This window comes from Artemia franciscana, chromosome 16 (assembly GCF_032884065.1).
Source record: "Artemia franciscana chromosome 16, ASM3288406v1, whole genome shotgun sequence".
Taxonomy (NCBI): Eukaryota; Metazoa; Arthropoda; class Branchiopoda; order Anostraca; family Artemiidae; genus Artemia; species Artemia franciscana.
Window position 1 is genome coordinate 15465904 of NC_088878.1, and position 20235 is coordinate 15486138.

The following is a 20235-nucleotide window of genomic DNA, read 5'->3' on the forward strand; positions in this document are numbered from 1 at the left end:
ATATATATATATATATATATATATATATATATATATATATATATATATATATATATATATATATATATCTATCTATATTCACAGGTGGGACATTGGGACACAACTACAATGGCGCGTAACTAATATGGCGCGTAACGACTTACGCGCGCGGGGGGGGGCTTGGGGGGGGCGCGAAGCGCCACCCCAACAGCTAGTATATATATATATATATATATATATATATATATATATATATATATATATATATATATATATATACATATATATATATATATATCTTTGTATATTCACAGGTGGGACACAGGGACACAACTACAATGGCGCGTAACTAATATGGCGCGTAACGACTTACGCGCGCGGGGGGGCTTGGGGGGGGTGGGCGCGAAGCGCCCCCACCAACTAGGTGTTGGGGTGGCGCGAAGCGCCACCCCAACAGCTAGTATATATATATATATATATATATATATATATATATATATATATATATATATATATATATATATATATATACATATATATATATATATATATCTTTGTATATTCACAGGTGGGACACAGGGACACAACTACAATGGCGCGTAACGACTTACGCGCGCGGGGGGGGCTTGGGGGGGCACAAAGCGCCCACACCAGCTAGGTGTTGGGGTGGCGCGAAGCGCCACCCCAACAGCTAGTATGACCATAAATTTTTTTGTGTTTATGACGTCATTCATCATCTTGTCTACGAAGATGCCTTTTTTTTGTCATAAATTCTATTTTAAAAATTATCTTTTGTTAATTAAAAAGGCACTAAATGTAGAAGTTTCTTTTAAAATAAGCTAATAAATAGTCCTCTGTGACATTCTCTGTTGTGTCCCGCAAGCTGCGGGGAAAAACAGAAAAAGACATTAATGGTAGTTCTTATGCTAAAAAGCGATTTTTCTTGTTGTTCAATCCAAGAGAAAGTAAAGTTACCCTTGGCCAAACGAATTCCAAGGATGTACTTTTTGTTTCGATCCAACGCCTTTTAGGAGGTTTCAGGCTATTTTTCTGGTTACCATGGATCATGGTTTTTCCTTTGCTTGGTTACAGGTACCGCTGCAATCACGAGTCCATTTTTGAATTAATTTATAAAAAATAGGGAAACCCCAATAACACTACTTAGAGTGTAGATTCACTAGTGACAAAACCAATAAACAGTTAAGAACTAAACAATAAAATGCTCTTTACGCTAAAGTATGACAATATCTCCCAATTCTACAGTTGTAATATTTTGCACTTTAGAAAGTTTTCATTTAAGCACTAGTCAAAATTTTGCTTACCCCACTCAAAGGCAGAAAACAAATTGTTTTTCATTAAATGTTATTGTGAAAAACTATCACGTTTGAGCTATCACGATTGCGTCATAATCAACAATTATAACATACGATTAGATCTAAAGAAAAAAAATCAGTTAAACGGGATTCAAACTTAAAGCTGTTTAAATAGGAAGTGCAAAAAAAAATTATAGTTTGAAATAAGGGACTACACTAGTTTCAAGCTCCAAAACTCATCATTAGTAAATTACTGGCCTTTACGCCATAGGAAGGACAACAAGGGAAAAAATTAATAACATTGGTGTTAGTCATGTATGGATTAATAGGACAAGTAATTTACAAGATGATCAATTATTTAGCCGATACAAATACTGATGCTGAAGTTGCTGAAAATCCTCGACGATATAATAGAGAAAACGCCAAATATTCTGGTTATAACACGTACAGACAATCAGATAAAGAAAAACGATCCGCTAATCCATATGATGGAAATATTCAGCATGAAGAAACAGGTAGAAGAAACTACAAATGTACTGATCGTCACCAGAGGTCACAAAGAAACACAAGCAACACACGGCAGTATGGGTTTTATGGCGAACTTGGTCGTCAAGGATCTTTTTATGACTTGAGGGAATTCCTAAATGAAAGATATAATCAGCAGAGAGGAAGAAACGACAGAGCTTCCCATCATTACAGGAATTACCAACAAAGGAACATAAGTAATGTAAAAGAGTTCAGATCCCATACGGCCAGTCGTCCAGAATATAATAGCGGAAGAAAGGAGAATACATATATTAGAATTGGACGACAGACTGGTGAATACTTCCAAAGGGGAAGCGACAGTGGAAGAGTTAGCAACTATAATAACAACGCAAGATTCCAAAGAAGAGATGGTGTAAACAATAATAGCTATAACAAAAACATGCCTAGTAATGGAAAGGCTCAGAAATATGAAGACGGATATAGCAGAGGATCTACTACAGGGGCAAAACTATCTACTATCTACAGGGGCAAAAGCGACATTAAAAGATATAATGGGAGACAAAATGGAAGCAGTCAGTCATACCATCCATACAGATATGACACTAGGAGTCAAGGGTTCTCTCCAAACCAAAATCAATATTTTCAACAACAGCAGGCTAACTACGGGAGCAAAAATGGCGTAAATAGATATAACGAGAACAGAGGCATAAAAATGAGACAAAATGAAAGCAATCATTTCAGCCTTTCATACAAAAATGATGCATCACCAACTCAGAATTCATTTTCCCAACAAAAATGGACTAACTACAGGAGTCAAAATAGAAGCAATAACCATTATAAACATTATGGAGGACAAGGTTTTCGCGATAGACATAGTCACCAAAGAGGTACATTAGAGTACAATCCCCAGAGAAGACAAGAACGTTCCAACTTCCGGACACTCAATAATGATCAACCCGTTCAGAATATAGAAAGCGTAGCATCCGTATCGGATGCTACTCACATACAAACTAACATGAGACAAATATCCTGGGACGATCTTATTCAGAGTATCAGCCAAGATAGTAAGAATCAACATGTCGTTGACGAAAATCCAAAGAGCAAAATAAACCGTTATCATCAGCAATGTGAATATGATGCTAAAATGGAAAATCAGACTGGCTATAATGATCAGGCAGTTCAGAATATCGAAAAGCTAACATGCGTAGCTGGATATATACAAACTAATATGATAGAAATACCACGAGATAATACCATTCAGAATATTAAAAAAGAAAATGAGAGCCAACAATATTCTACTGATGAAAATCCGAAGAGCGAAATAAAAAGCCAGTATAATCAGCGAAAGGAAGATAATTGTAAAATGGAAAATAAGAGCCACGATGAAGAAAACGAGGATAACTACAGTAAAAGCACAAACCTACCGAGAGACTTAATAATTGATATCAAACAAGAAGTTGAAGAGAATTTCATAGGAACAACGCCAGAAGAAAATGTTGAGATGGACTATATTATTAGTAAATTCAACACTGTGACAATTGTTTAGTTTCTAATTGTCTTATAAAGAGTCAAGCGAAAACAAGCGACATTTCGTGGGCATCCCTAAAAGCAGTTTTCGACTGATCCCCAAAAAATCATCCAGCCTCTAAGGTTTTTAGTTTGCTTTTTTTAAACCCGTAGTTTTTTTTTCCCACTTTTGTCAAAACTTGTTTGTGAAATGTAATAAACATTATGAAGTTCTCAAGTAATGTGTAGCATGATGAAAAAAGAGTCATAGCAAACTTTTGGATGTAAGACATGACTAAAGATTAAAAATGTCGCATGAATTAGACATAAATATCCACCATAGTTGAAGAAAAATTAAAGTGAAACTATTTTGAAACATTTTTTCTGCAATAGCCCCCTCAGACGAATTAGGAAACGCTCAATACTAATCAACACTAATCATGGGAAATCCGATACATATTTTCCCATAGTACCAATCGGTTTTGGGTTTTTGAAGTTTTGTATTTTCTCTATGGTCTCGATTGCTTTTCGTGTATGTCGTCGAGCAAAATTGAGCGAACCTTTTTTGAAAATGGAAAGCATGCCAACTGTTAAGCAAACAAAAGTTTAAGATATAGGGGTTCTTGTTCTTGTAAAACTTCTAATTACGAGGCATTGTGTATTTGTATCAGATTAACGACGCTTCTTGACTACTAAGGTCCTTTAACAAGTATTATGTAAACAAGAATATTTAAAAGTAAAACAGTTCAAAATAGGGATGAAACCTTTTTATTGACAGTGAATAGATATAAAATTATTTAACTGGATATTTCGAGCACATATACAGTGTTCATCATCAGCAGTAAAACTCAATGAATAGATATAAAATTATTTAACTGGATATTTCAAACACATATACAGTGTTCATCATCAGCAGTAAAACTCATGAATAGATATAAAATTATTTAACTGGGTATCGAAGTTATCTAAGAACATGTAAATAGTAAAAAGTAGAAACGAACAATGAAAGTAAGTCTGACAGATGAGTATAACGTCAAATCATGCACAAATAAAAAAATATACGAGGGAAAACAAAAGGAGAAAATAGGGGAAGGTACCTGGGTAGATTTAAAGGGAACCAAAACAGGAAGAACATACTTGAAAACACTGGCACATATGTCCCTAAACAGAAAAACAATTCATATAAAATGGATGTTGTTTTTCAAGGTATATGCAACATCATTAACGATTGCACGAGCTGATGGGGCTAGGACTACCATTGGACATTTCTACAGAAGAAAGGGATGACAGAAACCTCAAAAGTACATTTTTAGGCTAAGTTTTCCAATTTTCATGAGAATTCCTTCAACCAGCATAGAGGGATCAACATATAATGGATCACATTCATATGCCAACCTACAAATCTGCAGAAATAGGTAGGGACTCCTCCCAGGAGCAATGTTTGTAGGATGACCCAATCTTTTGCCCCAAAAGACTTGTTTATGCTGGAGAGTGGAAAAATATGCTGGAAAAAGTTTTCAATACCGTACTTTATACTCGCCTAGAAAAAAGAAGATTTTATATAAAACATCCCGCTTATCCTATCGTTCGTGTTTTTTGACAAAAAATCAAAGCCTATCCAGCCTAAGAGTTTTTCGGAAAAATCTTGCACCTTTCGTTTGAATGCTTTTCCTTTCGTTCTGATCAGCTTTTCTCATCGATTTCCCTATGTGTCTGAACGGGCTACAAGGGAAACAGGGATACAAGATTGCGAGAAAAGTCACGGGGTGCGAACAAAAAAAAATTCTATACATAAACCATCCTCAGATCAACACAATTCAAATCCTTTGACAAGGAAGGTCAAATGATTTTTCCTGGCGGTAGAAAAAAAACATTCCAGTCCTCAGTCATCTTATATTAGCTCGCTTAATTAGCCCAATAGACTTATTGGGTCACTTCCGGTGGTGAACCTTTTGAGTCTATCTTCCCCATCTTCAATTCTCATAAAACCATACTACTTTTTCACGATTGCATATGAAGGTAAATATACATAATGCTGCTATCATATCAATATGAGCTTATTTTTCAGTTAAGTTTCCAAAAAATTCAGCCAGTGCATCACTTTCAAAGACAGATAACATTTGACATTTTTTTTTCAATACTAACAGACTACACATGCAAAATGAAATTCCACGCATGTACAAACGAGAGATGTACGTCTTTATATGTTAAGGAGAGTATAAGGAAGGCCCGAAAGTTGCAAATTAAGAAGAAGAAGAGGAAGAGAACGAGTATAATGAAACTTTAAGTATAATATACACAGTTGAAAAAAGCCCATAAAAAGACCCAAAATCATTCCGAGATCGTTGGAAACTCGTGCGCTCGTCCCTTCAGGAAGGTGAGGGAAGGAGGCAAGCCATGATTTGTTATTCCCTGTTCTTAGATTAGATAATTATGAGGCTCTGAACTCGGACTATACATTAAAGTCATGGAGGCTCGGGATTGAACTATGTCCGTTACATATTTTACTTCAGATTTAACTTTATTTGACGAACAGGTGATCAACCATTGAAAATAATACTCCCAATGACTTAAAAGCAAATCTTATTTCTTGTTTTTTCAAGAAAATTAAAATCTTTTTAAATAAAGTTTATTCTTTAAAAAAGTTCATGTGCAGTTGTCAAGTACTTCCAAGAAATAACCGGTTTACATGTAAAATCTCTATTTCTTTTCCCAGAAACCAAAATGATATATCACTTTAACTGTTTATTTAACAGTTTCATTCATAAATTCAGCTTTATTTTAAGTTCTATTTTGCATAAATAAAGTTTAGTTTTATTAAATTCAGTTGAGCAGCAAAGGAGCCTAATACCGACTATATGATAGAGACATAACGATACCAGGCGTAGGTCGCAGCATTAGGTAATCAGCAACGGTATTTGCCAAAAATACTTACCACTTTTTCGTCATATCAAATATCATGATAACACCAGCAGTCCCCTTATATACATCTAGAAATTCAGCATCTAAAGCCACACCTTCCTCTTGGGTCGAATCAAGATCTAGCTTGAGACCATCTTTTGGCTTGGTTTTCTTTCCTTTGTCAACAATGTCCCAGATATCAACCTTTATGACGTCATCAGTAGCCTTATAGCTCCAGTGTATGCTAGCCACCTAGGGAAAAAAAAAAGAAGAATAATAAAAACAATTATAATTAAAAAACAATTAAAGAGCGGAATAATACCAATATGGTTAAATAAAGCCGAAACAATAAAACAATAGCAACTATAAAAGAACAATAAACGTACGTCCGCAAGATGAGTAAAACACCAAATCATATGCAAAAGAAAAATATACATGAGACAAAAAAGCAGAAAATATGGGAAATGACCTGGGTAGATTTAAAGGGAAAAAATAGGAAGAACACTCCAGAAAATACTGGTGCCCATGTACCTGAATATATATACAATTCATAAAAAATAAATAGTGGTTTTTCAAGGTATTAATTAAAAAAAAATTCCGCAAAACAGGCTTTTCAAAGAAAAGTAAAGAGCTCCATTAAGCCAAGAATGCAGAAATAAAGTCAAATAATCTTCCAAGCGTAAAACTACCACAAATCACTATCAGTACATAAATGAAACTCAAAATGAACAGAAATTACAATAAATAGCCGAGTCAAACTCAAAACAAGCAAAAATTAACACGAGTAGGGCTGATAACCCCCATGCCTTCTCAAGACCAGAACATAATTTGCACTTTAATGAAAAAAAAATGTTTTCAATGTTTGCTCTTTGACGTCCCCAAAGAAATAACTACTGGACCTTTCAAAAAAGCTAAACAAAATAGCTCTCTTAAAATTTCCATCAGATATATTTTGGGGAGTGATAGGCTTGGGGGGAGGGTTATACGACAAACCGTTCCATAAGAGCCTTATGTGCCCCTGGCATAACTTACAGCTCTTACCAATGAGCTCTGGGGGATTGTGTCTACCCTAAAGACATTATTATATGATTTTTGGGCTATTAGTAACAAAATGGCTATCTCACAATTTCTATTGAATACGTTTTGTGAAAAGAAGATGTCAGGAAGAGAGGCTAGTTGCTCTCCATCATTTTGACTCTTAAAAAGGAACTAGAACTACACATTTCATATTAAATGAGCCTCTTCTAAAGTTCACACGACCACAACTTCCACAAAAACCTTATGTGCCCCTGAGGCAAAACTTAAAACCCTTACCCCCCAGACTCTGGGGGATTCTGTCCACCTAAAATGCCTTATTATATGATCTTTGGACTATTTTTGAACAAAAAACTATCTCCAAATTTTATCAGATGCATTTGTAGAAAATACGACGTAGGAAGGGGGGAGGGAGAGGGAAAGCAGGTGGCTCCGATCACTTTGACTCTTAAAAAGGGAAGTAGAACATTTGACTTTCAATCCAATGAGCACCCTCCGCAGTTTATACGACCACCTTTTCCATGAAAACCTTTTATGCCCTTGGGGCAAAACTTAAAACCCTGGCACTGAGGGCTGTGGCAGGGGAGGGTGGTTGTCATCCTCAAAGACATAATTTCAAAGTCTTTCAACTCTGCTGAACAAAATGGCTATCTCAAAATTTTGATAAAATGTGCTTTGGGAATTGATTGGCGGTGGGGGGAGGGCTTGTTGCCCTCCAATCATTTTTAATTATTAAAAAGTCTCTTTCAATTTCCAATCAAATTAGGCCTTTTTTGAAGTTTTTACGACATTAAACGGCGATATTAAAATTTCTATCAGATAAATTTCAGGAAAATTTAAGGTGCGGGGAGGGGAAATCCACCCCCCAATCACCTTGAATATTTAAAAGGACTAGAGCTTCTTATTACCAATCCAATGAGTCCACTCCGAAGTTTGTACGGCCACCATTTCTATAAAAACTTTATATGCCCCCGGGGAAAAACTTATAACCCTTGCCCTGAGGGCTGTGAAGGGCGGGGGGACTGTCGTCCTCTAAGAACATAATTTCCAAACCTTTTAACTGCGATGAACAAAATGGCTATCTCAAGATTTTTATTGGTTGTGTTTGGGCAAATAGTGGGCACGGGAGCGGGGTTAGTTGCCCTCTTATCACTTTTAAAGGCAGCACTAGCCCCTTCAATTTTTAATCGAATGAGCCTTTTTAGAAGTTTCTACGACAACAAATGGCCACCTCAAAATTTCTATCCGATGTATTTCAACAAAATATGAGTTGGGGAGAGGGTATCCATCCTCTAATCACTATGAGTCTTACGGAGAGCACTAGAACTTCTGATTACCAATCCAATGGGCCCCTTCCGAAGTTTATGCGATCACTCTTTCTATATAAACATTAATTGCCCCCAGGGCATAACTTACAACCCTTGTCCTGAGGGCAGTGGAGGGTTGTCATCCTCAAAGACATAATTTCCAGACTTTTCAGCTACGTTGAACCAAAAGGATATGTCAAAATTTCGATTGGATAGGTTTGGGGAAATGGTGGGCGCGGGAGCGGAGTAGTTACCCTCCAATAACTCGGGCCCTTTTGAAGTTTTTACGACAAATCTTTCGATACGAATTGCCTTGGTCTAAAACCAAAAAATAGTAATAATAATATATTGTGCCCACAATATGAAGGGAACAAACAATATGAAACAATATGAAGGATGATTCTTAAAGATCCTCTCATTTGAAGAAAAATATTGAACGGATTACGAATGTTGAGGGCGTGACAGGCCTTCTTATATTGGAGGAATATTGAGTCTGCAATATTAGATAGCGTATATATGCCAACCTACAAAGCGAACAGGTAGGGACTCCTCCCAGGAGCAATATTTGTCGAATGACCCATCTTCCTACCCCAAAAGGCTTATTTGAGCTGGAGAGTTTGACTCAATGAAAATTAAAATTTTCCACACTGTAAAAATATATAAATCAGAAGATTAAGATCATCCAATCTCGTTCAATATGCTGCTTGATGGCTTCGCAAAAAAAAAAGGTTTTTTGTTAGCCTTCATGTTTCAGAAACTTAAAATAATCACCAAGATAACAATGGATTTTCTACAAACCAGCCCGCTTATTCGATCTTTCGTTCTTTTACACCCTTAAAATGATTGAACAAAAATCTAAGTCTTTCTAGTCCAATAATTTTATTTGGTAAAAGGTATATAATAACACTTTACTTTTTTTATAGACTAAATATAGGTTTAAGGACGAATATTATACCACACCCCAGCATGGTCTCTGAGACTAGAGGGCAATATAAACATCCGTTCAACGGATATAAATCACTTAAATATCTCAATAATTTGTGCTCAAGCAAAAAGAAAACGGAAACAAGTCGACACTCTGTTGTGGCATCATCTTTTGTGTTACACAAAGATGGAGCTAGATCTTCAAATGTTGGTTCAAATTAAACCTCTTATGATAATCTGGGACAGCTAAATCGATGTGATCACACCTTGAAAAAAATAAACAAGCATGCAGGACTATCCTTCTTAGGAAAAATGCGAAATTTCGTTTTTTCTGTAGAGGAAAGCCCTAAGACACACAGACATGTTGAATTTGATTGTATGATTTTCAGCAATATCCTTTTTATAAGATTACTTAAAGCCCTTTTCTAGAATCATGCAAATTCTTGCAATGAGCAAATTAAAAATGAATGAACCTTGCCCATTTAAAAACTACATAAAAATTATTTTCTATAGATGCATATACTGTATTCACAATTTTTCTGATAAGAGCTCGGTTTCTATTGACAGGGGTATCTCTTTACTTATAGCTTATGACTGCGAACCGTTTGAAGTGTTCTAAAATGTACCCTGGGGGCATATAAGGCTTTTATGGAATTGATGGTCGTATAAACTTCGGAGGGGGGCTTATTCGATTGTAAATCAGAATTTCGACTGCCGTTCTAAGAGTCAAAAGTGATCGGTGGGCAACTAAGATTAAGAAAATCAAATAAAAATGCTTTATTCAATAATAATATTCTGTAGGGTATCAGTTCTAGTTGCTTTATTTGATTTCTGCTTTTATTTACTTATCTCTGCTTTTATTCTTATTTATTCTTATTATTATTCTTATTCTTACGGCTCTCTTATCCCGTTTTATATAGGCTCTCTTAAAACTGACAGAAACTGCTACACCTCCTCCCTCACCTCCCGTCGTTAAAATCCAATTTTGAATATCCAAGTACAATTCAAGTGTAGCTCTTAAAATATTTCTCGGGGATGGGGTTTGGGGGAAGAGGTCTGAAAAATGAATAATTACTTCCGAAATATTAGAAATTAAAATCAGATTTATCATTTATAGCTACTGCTATGGGATTTAATTTCAGGTTTACCATTTAAACCTATTTCTATAGGAGTTATTCGAGCGAATATTTTACAAGGAGGGCACTCCCATACCTCGTATCCTTTGCAGATAAGAGTATGATCATGATTCTTTATGCCACACTTTAAACGTTTCTGCAATATGCCCCAAGAGGGTAAATTTTCCCACACCCCTCTTTCCTCTTCCCATTTCCATCTGAAAGGCCCAACACTTAATGACAAAGAAATGGACCAAAAATTAACTTTTTGAGGGGTCAGACACCTCACCCACAGAACGGTTCGTTGAACCTGCTCCCAAATATCTGAGGCGCGATTATACATCAATGTGCACAAACGAAGCATCCAATGAATCAACTCACTCAAAAATGGAACTTAGAATTAATTACACATTAACCGTTTATTTTCTATGCGGTGTAAGCAAAGCATCTTTAGGAACAATTTTATTACCACACACAGTTGAGGCTTTTGAAACTGGAAGACTAAATAGAAAAGTTTTCGATAATTCCAAATCGATAGAGTATTTCAAAATTTTCACCTGAAAACGCTTAGACCCTAATTTGGTCATGCTTGTCGTTTTGCACTGCAATTTGGTAGAACATACCACTTTGCTGTGGGTATATTTATTTTTCTAATAAAAAGGACACTAGAACTACCAAAATTGTTCGAATGGGCCCTCTCCCGATATTTTACAATCACTGGTTCTAGATTATCATCCCTTGGGAAAGAACCAAATGAAAAAACAAACAAACATACGTCTGTAGCCCTCCTTCTCGGAAAACAGCACAATTTTGTGTTTCGGTAGACAGGAGCTTGAAACTTCATTTAAAGAGTTCTCCTAAATACTGAATTTGATATTATTTCATCAAGACTCCTTTCCTATGTGAGGGTGAGCTCTCCTTTTTCTAAGACTTCACAAATTTTCTCGGAATAAATAGCTTTTGATGCGTAACCCTCAATTTAATTAATGTTACATATTGGGAGTCACACACAAGCAAATTTTTCCCATGTATTATTGTCATCTTTTTTTTTTTTTTTTTTTTTTTTAAGAGAGAGATTTGATTACTATTAGAAACAGTCGCTGTTTACGCAGAGTTTGTTATCACGCACTAAAAAATTTGAGATGAACAATAGATTTTAGATTTTAACTTGTCGACTATTCGCATTTCCAGCCTTTGACAGGTAATTTTTTTTTATCATTAAGATTCTATATCTAAATTCAGATTCTGAAAGTTATTCTTCCAATTTGGCAATCTTTATCCAACCAGCTTAGACGCCGGAAAATAGTGAAGGGTGCTACCAGGAGCTTTGTTTATACCGATATTTCAAGAGGAACATTTCTCATTTTTCTATTTGCATAAGTCGTTTAACATCTTCCTGTTTCCCAGGGGCATCGTCCCCCAAGCCCTCCTACTAATGTCCATAGGGAAGATCCCGATGAGAAAGATTTGTTCGAAAAACAAGCTTGAGAGCCTTGAAATGATGATCTCGTAATTAATTTTGATACTTCAGACTTTATAAGGAGGGGTGACTTAAATAGATATTATGAAGGGTGTAATTTTTCGAGAATACTTATTGTTCTGGAAGCATTGCTATACAAATATTAAAATTGAATGTAAAAAACAGGTATTGAGGGGGGGAGTAGCACCTTCTTCACAGCAACCACTCTTAGCAACAAACTGAAAGTAAAGGGTGGCCCTTGTCAGTAGCGACAGAAGCCTCTGAAAACAAAGTCTTGATCACAATATATGCACCAATAAAACCTATTGTTCGTAAAGAATCTAAATATGCGAATTGCAAAGTTTAATCTGCTCATCATTGCCATTGGCACATGAAAAATTACATAATTTTAGAAACAGGAATTAAACTCTGCCAAAAAGTGGTCCAATCTTGACCGAATTTGAGCAATGATATTCAGCATGTATGAGAGTCCTAAGGCCACTGCCTACAAATTGCCTGCGAAATTTCTCGTTTTTCTTATAAAACCCAATAAATATTGAAAATAGACCGCGTGCATTTTTAGGAACAAATGTTCCACCGCGTGACAAATCGCCTGCGAAATTTATCGTTTTTCTTATAGAACCGAACGAATATTGAAAATATACCACGCGCACCAAGAGGAACAAATGTGCCACCGCGTGACATTACTGCCTCTGAAGCAGGAAACCTCAAAATACGGTTTTTCAACAATTTTAAGCTGATTGGCTATTTCAGAGTTTTCAATTGACAGTTTTTAGGTACGCTTTGCACCATAACAAAACAAACAAACAAATAAAAACGCATCCGTGATCATCCTTCTCGTAGTAAAAATATACGAAGCTTTACATTTTGTAGATATTGGCTTGAAACCTTTGCAATCAGATTCTCTGATATTTCGAAAATCGTATTTTCGTCAAAAATCGCTCACCTTTTGGGTGGCAATTCCCCGTTTTTAAAAATAAGGTAAATTTTCTCTGCAAGTAGCTTTTGATGGGTAACTTTAAACTTGGCGAATTTTATATAATTTGGAATCACAATAGGAAAATGACTCTTTTGATGTAAGTAAGGCAATGAAGACTCCTTTTTTAGAGATTCGGTTAGTACTAATATGGATCGCTTACTCATAGTTCGTTCGTACGGACTGTTTGATCAATGATTACTTTGCGACTTGAATGAACAGCTAAACTACTCAAGCTTCAAACTCAGACTAGAATTAACAGCATGTTCAGACTAAGTCATTTGTTAGGGGAAAAGAATTCTAAAAAACTCAACTTGGAATGGAGTCATGACCCTGGCCGGCAAATCGGGCCTGGCTGAATGTTCACGAAATAGGTCATTGCAAGCCAATAGCCGTCTAAGAACGTTCTCTAGCCAATCTTCATACCGGTTCTTTAGCTAGTCTATATACAAGCTGAAGCGTTTTAGAATAAAAAGCCAAATACGCTCAAACTAGAAATAGAATCTAGTAGAATAACTTTGATACACAGCATAGAGAAAAACTATTGAAATAAAAAAAAATTCTTTTTTTCACTGCAAAGGTTCTGTTCTGAGAGAATTGAGTTAAATTTAGTTGACAGTAATGAAGTCAAGTGGAAAGAAAGTATTCAATTTGAGGGTTAAATTTGCAAGCGCCGCTTGAACAAAGAAAATATCATTCATGCGGGTCGAAGGTCCAAGCTGCAATGCACAGTGAATCCCCATATCCTCCAAAACTGGAAGGATCAAAAAGCCCATGACACCCTTTTTTCGGTGGCCAAGAGCATTTTGACTAGTATATATACAAATTAATCCCTAACTAATTAGTTCAAGATTTATTAGTGCATTAGTGGAACTCTCACCTGAATTTCGGGCGTTGCTGTGTATTCGTCAATGAATGAACCGCCTTGCAAACGGGTAAATAAAGAAGTTTTCCCAACATTGCGGTCTCCTTTAATAATGATTTTCACTGGAAATACACAATCAATACAAATCAACCAAGCCCTTACTTAAAAAGTACAAAACTAAGATTTCAGCTTTAAATTGGGTCTCAGTAAGAAAAAAAATGATTCGGAGCATTTGCACCAATATTAAAATACTCAAAGGTTCGACTTGGAGGTCCTACCACAAAAATTCTTGATGTCTTTCAATCATTTCTTTATAAAAAAAAAAAAAAAACTAACACTCGTATATATTCGACAAGTAGTTCTAATATTAATTTGCTTTAAAATATGCATTCAAAAAATCACAACTAAAATCTTGGCTATCACATCAACATGATAGTATATCATTCATAGCCTATACGTCAGCGTAGACTATGATAGACAGAGTGCAGTATGTCTTTACCTTTTTTCCTAACCTAATTTTACAGCACAGATGGTCGTGGAAACCTGGGACAGGGATTATTACAACTACTACGAACAACTCACCACAGCAACAATCCGCATGAGGCCAAAACAGCTACGCACGCTCCTCCTCCATCTAAATTTATTCAAAGCCTCACTCGTCACACCCTCTAGGGAAATTCCCATTTCCTTTTATTCTTTCTTTATGATATTCTTCCGACCCAGACGAGGACGACCTGCTTTCCCTTTAGCCATAGACGGTTGGCCGGAAAGGACAATCTTTGGCAATCTGTCATCCTTCAACCGCAGAACATGCCCTAGCCATCTAAATCTTTCTTTCATTATAGCCCTAAAAAGAAGGATTAAACCACATTTTTCGTACAGCATACTGTATGAAATACGGTCAGTCCGCCGGGTCCCAGAAAAATCCGAGGGCAATTTTTCTGGAAAACACATAGCAAATCTTCATCCGTTTTTCAAAGCGCCCATGTTTCAGAGCTATATTTGACCACTGTCATCACTGTAGCTTCCAATATTCTTGATTTGCAGACTTTTCTTCCTATTCTTCCTAACTTTTCTAACTGTGAAAAATCACCCTGAGCCTTGGCCATTATAATTTCATCTTCGCTGCTCCCACCGTCGTTACTAATAATACTAACAAGATAAGTGAAGCTGCCAACCTGATCAATCTTTTCGTCACCCAATATCTCACCTTCTCATCTTCACTTATTCCTAGCCTTATCGCCTTAGTCTTCTTGACATTAATTTTAAAACCTATTATAGCACCCTGAGCCCGCAAAACTTCTAAAAATTTATTATTTTGTTCACACTTTCATCTAGGATGCTTAAATTATCAGCATAATCTAAATCCAGGAGAGTTTTTCCTCCCCAATCTATTCCGTGGTCTCCCATTGCCTTTCCTGTGCTCCTTAAGACAAAGTCATCAAAATGATCCATATAAAGAGGGATAGAACACAACCCTGCTTAACTCCTGATTTAATAGAAAACCAGCTACTAACCTCATTTCCTACCCTAACCACTACAATGTTATTCTCGTACATAGCACTAACCACTATAATGTATTTGTCTGGTACACCATTCAAGGATAAGACCTTTGCTAAAGCTCTTCTATCAACAGAATCGAATGCTTACTCATAATCTATAAAACTGAGAACCAACGGTGTTTGACAGCTCAGGCACTTCCCGATTATTAACCTAAGAGCGAAAATTCGGTCGACACATCCCCTACCTTCTCTAAAACCGCACTGTTCTTCTCGTAAAAATATGTCTACAGCATCTCTCAGTCTAAAAAGCATCATATTACTAAGTAATTTTCTACCTACAGAGACCAGGCTAATGCCTCGATAATAACCACACTCACTCTTGTCACCTTTGTTATACGGTAGTTTAATTAAGGTTTTGCTAAAATCGTTAAGTACTTCCCCTTTTTCAAAAATCATATTCATAATCTTCAGTAACTTATTTCTAACCTCAAAGCCACCAAATTTAAGAAACTCATTTACCAGAGTATCAGCACTTGGAGCCTAATTATTTTTTAATCCTTCTAGCACTGTCGCTAATCCTTCCTCACAAAACACATCTTCCTTCACATCAGAGACATTACCAACTTTTTCATTTTCTTCTATATCTTTTTCTTCAACTCTATTTCGGTTTAGAACATTCTCAAAATGCTCTGCTCATCTCTCTTTGACTCGTCCCTTATCACTGATTGCGGAATCATTCTTATCTTTAACTGAGAATAGTCCAGTTGACTACTCTCTCTTAATTTATTTACACACCAGTACAATATTTTACTAATATGCCGTATAGCTGCATCTTCCAGGTCCTCGGCATTTTTATCCATGGCATCCACTTTACACTTCCTTAATTCATATTTTAATGCTTTCTCCACTTTCTTTGCATTCCCTTTGTTTTCGTATGATCTATCACTAAGTTAATTCTTGTACAAGCCCCTTCTTCTTTCTTTTAAACATAAAGCTTTTTCACTAATATTCCTAGCTGTAGTCCTAACTTTCTTTCCCAAGAGGGCTGATCCGATAAGGAAATTTTAGCAACCGTGCCCCTGTTAAGGGCCACAACCAATCATAGGGCTAATACCCGTTTGACTCTCCTCTACTCACTGACCCTATATAGCACAGGATGGAACTCTCAAGGTAACCCTTTTTAAGTCAAAACGACCGAAAGGTCCAAAAATGCCTAGCCTAGCTAAAAAAACAGTCCAACTTTTAGGGGAGTTTCGGGACTGTCTCTGGCAATTTGCGGTAAAACTTTTGGGTTTTATTTCATTGTTCGTTTTAATTTCTGTTCGTTTATTTATTCATAGTTGTTTCTCTACTCCCTTTAGATTTGATATCTCATGTAAGCTAAATTTGACTTCATTTAAGCTTAAAATTTTAAATTTCAATTTTAAAAAGAGCTTGGTCATATGGCAATCACAACATATCTTTTTTACTGAGGAGAGAGCTAGGAATGGAACTAAAACAAACAATAAAAGGTCTTCTGCAGGAGTAGAAGCAGACTAATTCCAAAATCCAGACTACTCTCAAGCCATAAAGAAAGAAAAGAGAAAATAGGGTAGCCGAAAATTGGGCTTCAGATCTGAATAAATTTATCCTATTTCTCAAACCCATTCCCAAAGAGAATCAACAGAGGGAGGAGTACATTTAATCATATAAATTACACGCAGGCTTTCGATTTTTCTTGCAATTTTTGCTCGTTTTTATTAAAAGTTTCTTTTTTGTACCAAGAAGAACTACTCCCACGTTTTGCTATACTACAGTACTCTGTGCATGTGATGGTTTAAAAATACTGAATTTTAATTAATACAATTTTAGAAGAGATACAATATGTGGTTCATTATCATTTTTTGAAGATTCGAAAGGAAGTTAATTTTAAACTGTCTACCAGGCCAAAATGCCCGGCAGCACTTTATGACAACTGATTTGTGAGTAGCCACATGTGTTCCTTTTAAATTGTCAAACAGACCGAAATGCGAAACATTGGCATTTGGCTACTGATAGAATCATAATTTGTATCTACATTAGCATCCATCATAGAAATTTTTGGGGGCCAAAATGTCCCATAAATCCATAAAATGTCCATAAATGTCCCATAAATCCATGCCCATTTAGCTTTGGTGTTTTTGGCAATTGCCAAATACATGCTTTTGACATACTACCAATGGCTCGGTATTTGGCTCTTTGACATTTGCTATCTCTATGATCACCGCATAAGGATGCTGCCAAATATGGACATTCGACTTTAATTTCTTAAGAGTATAGATAAATTAAACTTACGTAGATGGGGTTAGTTGTTTTTTCTGATTAGCCAACATTGGAACTCGCTATCGTCTTTTCTGGAATCTAAATAGATGCAATCAAAATAACTATTTGCGAAAGCTGAAATTTGTTAGACCTTGAAATAAAAAATTCGAGTCTCATAAATTAACGCCTATTATGCCATCTATACATGCTTAACATATCTACGAGGGTTGCTTGGAAAGTAATCTCCAATTTGTTAATAAAAAAAACATACTATTTACATCTGAAAACTACTTTCTTGCTCTACTTTCAGCATAGCAACCGTAAACATTCAAGTCCTTGTCATCTCTCTGCATTAGCTCCAAAATTGCATCAGCCTAAAAATATGCGACCTGCACCCTGAGTCAGCTTGTGACTTCATCTTTCCACTCCTAACCATCACCAAAGTACTGAGAGGTAAACTACTTTTTTGTATACAAGCAGATGCGATAATCTCTGGGCGTCAAATCCAGGCTGTAATGTGTATGATTGAAAAGGTCTTATTTCAGCCCTCGCTTATGGTTCTTGGTTATCTGAGCAGTATAAGATCAAGCCCTGTCTTAAATAAATACAATGCACAAAGCCAGCAGATCACAGTGCTTGTTCCGTAGGCTTTTCTCAGTTTTTTCACAGTTATATTGCACAAGTTCTTCGTAATCGTCGGCTCCTGTTTAATGAATTGAACCAGTAACATACTCTTAGTATCTCAAAAAATATTTTCGTAACTTTTATTCTAGGAAAATGTTTTGAGGGTTTGTTATGCTTGTTTAGTAGAGAGGAGGAAATGCGAGAATTGATAGTTCTTTTGTCTCAGGAGCTGAAAGATGAGATATTGGCTGACTCAAGGTACAGGTGGTAGATTTCTTACGCTGATAGAATTTATAAGCCAGTAGATACTCTTAAGTGCTAGAATATTTATTGCAATCATGTTGAAAATTACTGCAAAGATGTAGTTTTCAGATATGCATAATATATGTATTTGTCGGGGTTAGAAAAGAAAAAATCAAGTCCCATAAATCCTCTCTTAGTTGATTACCACCGTACATTTAAGATATCTACGATTTTTTTTTTGCTTTTTGCTTTATATCCAACCGAAGATTACCTTTTAAATTACATCCTCGAATGCGCATGAGGTAGAAAACAGTATTTTTGCAAGACTTTTAGCAAACCAGATTGGTACTTTCTCGAACTAGAATGGAGTTATTTAGCTCTTCAAGTCTCAATCCTGATATTTGTACTTAATTTTATTATCTCCTCATGCATGAAAAGGTGAAGAAACTTGAAGAATGGCTCCATGGTAAGAATATACTACGGACGTAATATACGCAAATACGAAGCTTACTGTTATATTGAACACCACGGGAGAATTTCTTCTGTAGATTTGGAGCAATAACTGGTGGAGATTTAGCACCCAAGTTTGAAGCACCGTTTTGTACCTCTTGCTTAGAAGTTAGTTTCTTGAAAGCCGAAAACATCTCTTACTACTGCTTACAGATACAGCTACGTTTCAAAAATATGTCTGAAAATATAAAAATTATTTATAAAAAAAAATTAGCACTTAAAATGTTTTAACGTTCAAATTATTTAAATGAAGACTAAACTTAACTTGAGTCGTACTAACAATGCATGTTATGAGAAAACCTCGTTTTCGTCAGTAGTTTTCAAAGGCATTACAGTCCGAACAATGAAGTACACACTAAAGAGCATGGGCAACTTATAGGAGTGGACACTGGCGCTTGTGTCGACAAAAAACTATCAGTGCCTTCTAGCGTTTGGCGACAAGTGGCATTTTTTCAGTATAATAATAAGAATAATTAATTTAGTTAATGTAATAGGTCAAATTTGGGTAGTAATAAGCATCTGATCTCAGTTCCTGACAGAGAAATGATCACATTGAGAAATGGCAAATGACAAATGTTGTTACAAGCTAAATGGTATTGGTATTTTTTTTTATCACACTAGCACAAGTTCTCGCTCTTATAAGTTACTCATACTCGTTGGCACACACACAGTGTTTTGTGACTAAATTAACATCGGGTCTCTAGAAGCACACTATTAAGTCATTGAATTTTTCAGTGACTCCGTCACAAGTGCATGCAGCACTTTTTAAATTTCTATGCAATAATCTAAAGCTGAAATCTTTCTGTGCGTTGTGATGCCAAGAATAGAAAATATAATTCTTCAGCATTTAGGTTTATGCTACTTAAGCAATTTTTAATATATTATTTTTCTGCCCTTCTACAGTTTAAATTTTTCAATGTAAAATAAAAATATTAGCTGAAATTCAATTCTATCCAGCTGTAAAATTCCGTTTTTGAAATCTAACATATACGGTTTTTTTAGATTGAAAATACATTAAAAATTGTTAAAAGAAGGACAATTTTTCTTTTTTTTTTTTTTTTTGCAAGTTAAGATTCTTTTCCTAGAAAAAGTCTATGCAATATCATAATTCTGGCTCGGTGAATGAATATATTTTAGACTATTGAATCCAATGATCCAAGCATCTTGTCCTTTTGGTGCAAGTTAAAGC

At 35.7% G+C, this 20235-nt stretch overlaps 1 protein-coding gene across 3 annotated transcripts in view; it reads right to left on the reverse strand.

Moving 5' to 3' along the window:
- The window catches only part of LOC136037121 (rab-like protein 6), a 79200-nt gene that overhangs the window by 33887 nt on the left and 25078 nt on the right, over window positions 1–20235 (reverse strand). For 2 of the 3 annotated variants that reach the window (XM_065719603.1, XM_065719604.1), the window contains 3 exons: window positions 19048–19224; window positions 13903–14009; window positions 6220–6437 (listed from right to left, as the gene is read on the reverse strand). In XM_065719603.1, coding sequence (XP_065575675.1) covers window positions 6220–6437; window positions 13903–14009; window positions 19048–19180 — 458 coding nt within the window. In that variant the 5' untranslated portion in view covers window positions 19181–19224. Of the gene's footprint in view, window positions 1–6219; window positions 6438–13902; window positions 14010–16013; window positions 16108–19047; window positions 19225–20235 lie in introns of those variants that run through there. The other variant, XM_065719606.1, reaches the window with a different exon arrangement.